At 61.1% G+C, this 3,551-nt stretch overlaps 1 protein-coding gene across 1 annotated transcript in view; it reads left to right on the plus strand.

Annotated features, from left to right (window-relative positions):
• Positions 1 to 3,551, plus strand: part of MEF2D (myocyte enhancer factor 2D) — a 39,467-nt gene that overhangs the window by 30,518 nt on the left and 5,398 nt on the right. The window contains 1 exon segment of the mRNA XM_009892069.1: positions 1,615 to 1,741. Coding sequence (XP_009890371.1) covers positions 1,615 to 1,741 — 127 coding nt within the window.

The raw sequence follows: 3,551 nt of genomic DNA on the forward strand, positions 1-3,551 counted from the left end.
GGGGCGGGGGGGAGAGGTTTAAGGCTGATATCCCCGCGCTCCCCTCGGGGTGTAACGGGGGTGGCTGCTGCCCTGTCCCCGGGGTCGATATACCCCTGCTCGCCCGGTGTCCCACCGCCCCATCCCTCCGTCCCAGTGGGACTCATCCCGGGAAAGCCACAAGGCTACCGGAGAGGACAGGGCTACAGGTGGCATCCTGCTGGGCTGGCTCAGGGTCCGGAGGAGAGGGACGGGGTTGAATCCTGCCCACCCCGAAAGCGTTTCTCTGCGGTGTCCCGAGCAGCGGGCACGGCCGGAGGGGGGATTGCCAGCGGGACAGGTGCCAGGAAAACCCGCTCCTACGGCTTTAGCAATTAGAGCCCCGGTTAATCGCCTTCCCTGGGTGGCGGGGAGGGACCTGGGCAGCGTGTGGGCGCAGGGATGCTGCAAATCCAACGCGCCGGGGGTGCCGTCACCCTCCGGCGGTGGCGAGGACAAGGGGTGATGGGGGGGTTTAACCTCCAGCCTTATCCCAGGAGAGTCCCGCGGGACCGTCCACCCTTGCAGGGTGCCATACCCAGCCCGAAAAGGCGCTGGGAGACCTCGGAAAGCTCCCGGGGCCGCATCCAGCCTCGTGCCAGGAGCGATTTAAGCTGGGCGCTGCCCCGGTCTTCACAGGGTGACGTGTGCCGGGGTGCTTCAGATTAGAGTCAAGCCTCTTGAGTCTGATTTAAAGCAGATCAGCAGGGACAGCCCGGATTATCTGCCTTGTAAACAGGGGCTGAAGCTGACCCGGAGATCCGCCCACGTAACCGCCTGAAAAACGGCGGGGGGAGACGGGCGTTGCACCGGTCCAAGGGCAGAATTTTTCCACGGTGGACCTGCTCATGCCTGAGTCACCCCAAACCTCGTGAGGGCACCGAGCCGGCGGGTTGCTGAGCCCTGGATTTTAGGTTTAAGGATGCCAGAGGACCTTTAAAATCCCAAGGCTGATGCTCAGCATCTTCGGCTTCCCTTAGAGGAATCCCAAGGCTGATGCTCAGCATCTTCGGTTTCCCTTAGAGGAATCCCAAGGCTGATGCTCAGCGTCTTCGGCTTCCCTTAGAGGCAGGGGACACGTTGCCGGACATGGGTGCTGCAGGGATGTGGCAGCTCTGCGCTGCGGTAGCCGGTCCCGGTTCGGTTTGGTACCTCTCTGGCTCCTTGAGTAGCACAGCAAACCTCACCGGGCATCCTCTGGGAACACAGCGCCTCTTCTTTGTCCCGTCAGAAGGAATACAGACAGAGGCGTCCCCTCCGTGCACGTGGTGGGGTTGCTGGTTCTTGCGGGTGAAACCCGGCCCAGGGCAGAAAGGTGACCCGAGGCCAATGCCAAGTGACCTGCAAACGAGTGTCATGAGGGGCCGAAATATCCGTAACCAGTGTGGTTCGCACCGTGTTTTATTGCCATGAGGAATGGCTGGAGCATCAATCCTGCTTAGTCCCACCGTCTCTGGGATCAGCCTCGGCCACTGGTCCATGCCCTGGGGGGGGCAGCTGCAGAGTGAAGTTTTCGGGGGGACCGCAACCCCTGAGGACAACGAGAGTAAAACACGGTGGGGGTTGTGACACCCTCTCCCTTTGCTTCCCCAGCAGAACACGCAGCGGTTGGGGGTCTCCCAAGCGACTCACTCTTTGACCACGCCGGTTGTTTCTGTGGCTACTCCGAGTTTGCTGACGCAGGGACTGCCCTTCTCTGCCATGCCCACCGCCTACAACACAGGTAAGAGCGGCACGAGCTTCCCGGTGGATAATTTAATCATGCAATCACGCAATCCCAGACCAGCGGGGGGTCGGCAGGACCCTCTGGAGCTCCTCTCCTCCACCCCCCGCCGGAGCGGGGTCACCCAGAGCAGTCGCACAGGACGGCGTCCAGGCGGGGTTTGAATCTCTCCGGAGAAGGAGACTCCACCGCCTCTCTGGGCAGCCTGTGCCAGTGCTCCGCCACCCTCACGGGAAAGATGTTCCTCCCCGTGTTCAGACGGACCCTCCCGCGTCCCAGTTTGTGCCCGTCGCCCCTCGTCCTGTCGCTGGGCACCGCTGGAAAGAGCCCGGCCCCGTCCTCTCGCCACCCACCCTTTCGCTACCGCTCGGCGTTGATGAGATCGACGCTCATCAATAATACGAGAGGGGACATGTGCTGACACGGGCACGTGCCCACCTCTCCCCGAGCACCTCCGGTGGCGCTGGTGGAACTCAATGCCGCGAGACGTGGTCACAGAATCACCGAATGGTCAGGGTTGGAAGGCACCTCTGGAGACCGTCATCTAGTCCAACCCCCAAGAGTCCAAGAGGATTAAAATTGAGGGGAAACTTCAACAACGAGAACTCGCTGTCCCCTGCAGAAGGTCTGTGAGGGTCCAATTCTGTCACCCTACAGCCCATTGCACCGCGCCGGCAGCGCCAAGGTGCTTTTACGTAGGTGCTAATTACAGCTACACCCATCTCCAGGCTCTCTCAGAGCTCCGGGCGATGTTGTAACAGGGGCTTAACGACAATGAGCGTCAGGCCCCCCAAAATTGGCGAAGAATGCAAACCAGCCTGCTCGTAGGCACACCAGTTTGGGACTGGTGGGGTTCCAGCCGCCCGAGGCGACGGTTGCAGCGCGCTTGCCCGAGCGAAGGGGGTGTTCACCTGCGACCTGTCAAACCAACCTTCCCCCCCCGCAAAGACTTTTAAGGACTCGCGGGTGTCCCGTGTAACTCACTTTTTTGGCATTTGCTCAGCGAAAAGTTTGCAAAAATGTCAAAAGCTGCTTGTCTGGAAGGACCCAGAATAGGCGTGTTGGGAACTCCCTCTCCTAATTAGTAGGTGTCGCCCTGAAGATGCTCGTTTGTGCGTGACGAGTCGGCTCCTCTCCCTGCGCGGAAAGCATCGGCGGCCGCGTGGTCCACCAGCCAGGCTGTCTACAGCCAAAATCCCCAAAATAGGGTTTTTTTTTTAATTGAGCCCTGTGCCGCTGCCGCGCAGGCGGAGCAGGAGGAGGGGGAGCTGAATTTCAGCTTTCTGTATTTATTTTTCTCTCCCAGTTGACCACAGACGGAGAAGCGTTCCCGCTCGGGCGCCTCCGGTGTCTGTGGCCGAGGTGTTTGCTGGAGATACCGCGGGGGTTCTCACCGCGGGGATGGCTGTAGGGCGCCGCCGCGAGCTCCCAAGCCTTCCCGCTTCTTCTTCCCGGGGCTAACCTATCAACCGGGTGGGAATTATTTGGATTTCAGGCCGATGAGGTCGCGTTGAGCTTCCCGCTGGCCGGTGGTTCGTGTGCCCTTTCCCCTGCCTGCTCTGCAGCCCGATTAAGCCGCAAAACTTAATCGAGAGATGGGATGGCTCCGGTTCAAGCTCTTGGCATCGGCTGCGGAGGCGGGTGTCGTAACCAGTGGGTGGCGGGAGCTCCGAAACCAGAATGGCTGGTGCTGGGGGTGAAGAACGGCGTAGAGCGAAGAAGCCGGTCCTGGGACTTTCTGGAGGGTGTGCCTGCCGTCAGCCCCGGCGGCTTTGGCGGCAGGTCCGCGCCTTCGCAGCCGCCTCTTTTT

This window comes from Charadrius vociferus, unplaced genomic scaffold (genome assembly GCF_000708025.1).
Source record: "Charadrius vociferus isolate BGI_N301 unplaced genomic scaffold, ASM70802v2 scaffold489, whole genome shotgun sequence".
In the NCBI taxonomy this organism is placed as follows: domain Eukaryota; kingdom Metazoa; phylum Chordata; class Aves; order Charadriiformes; family Charadriidae; genus Charadrius; species Charadrius vociferus.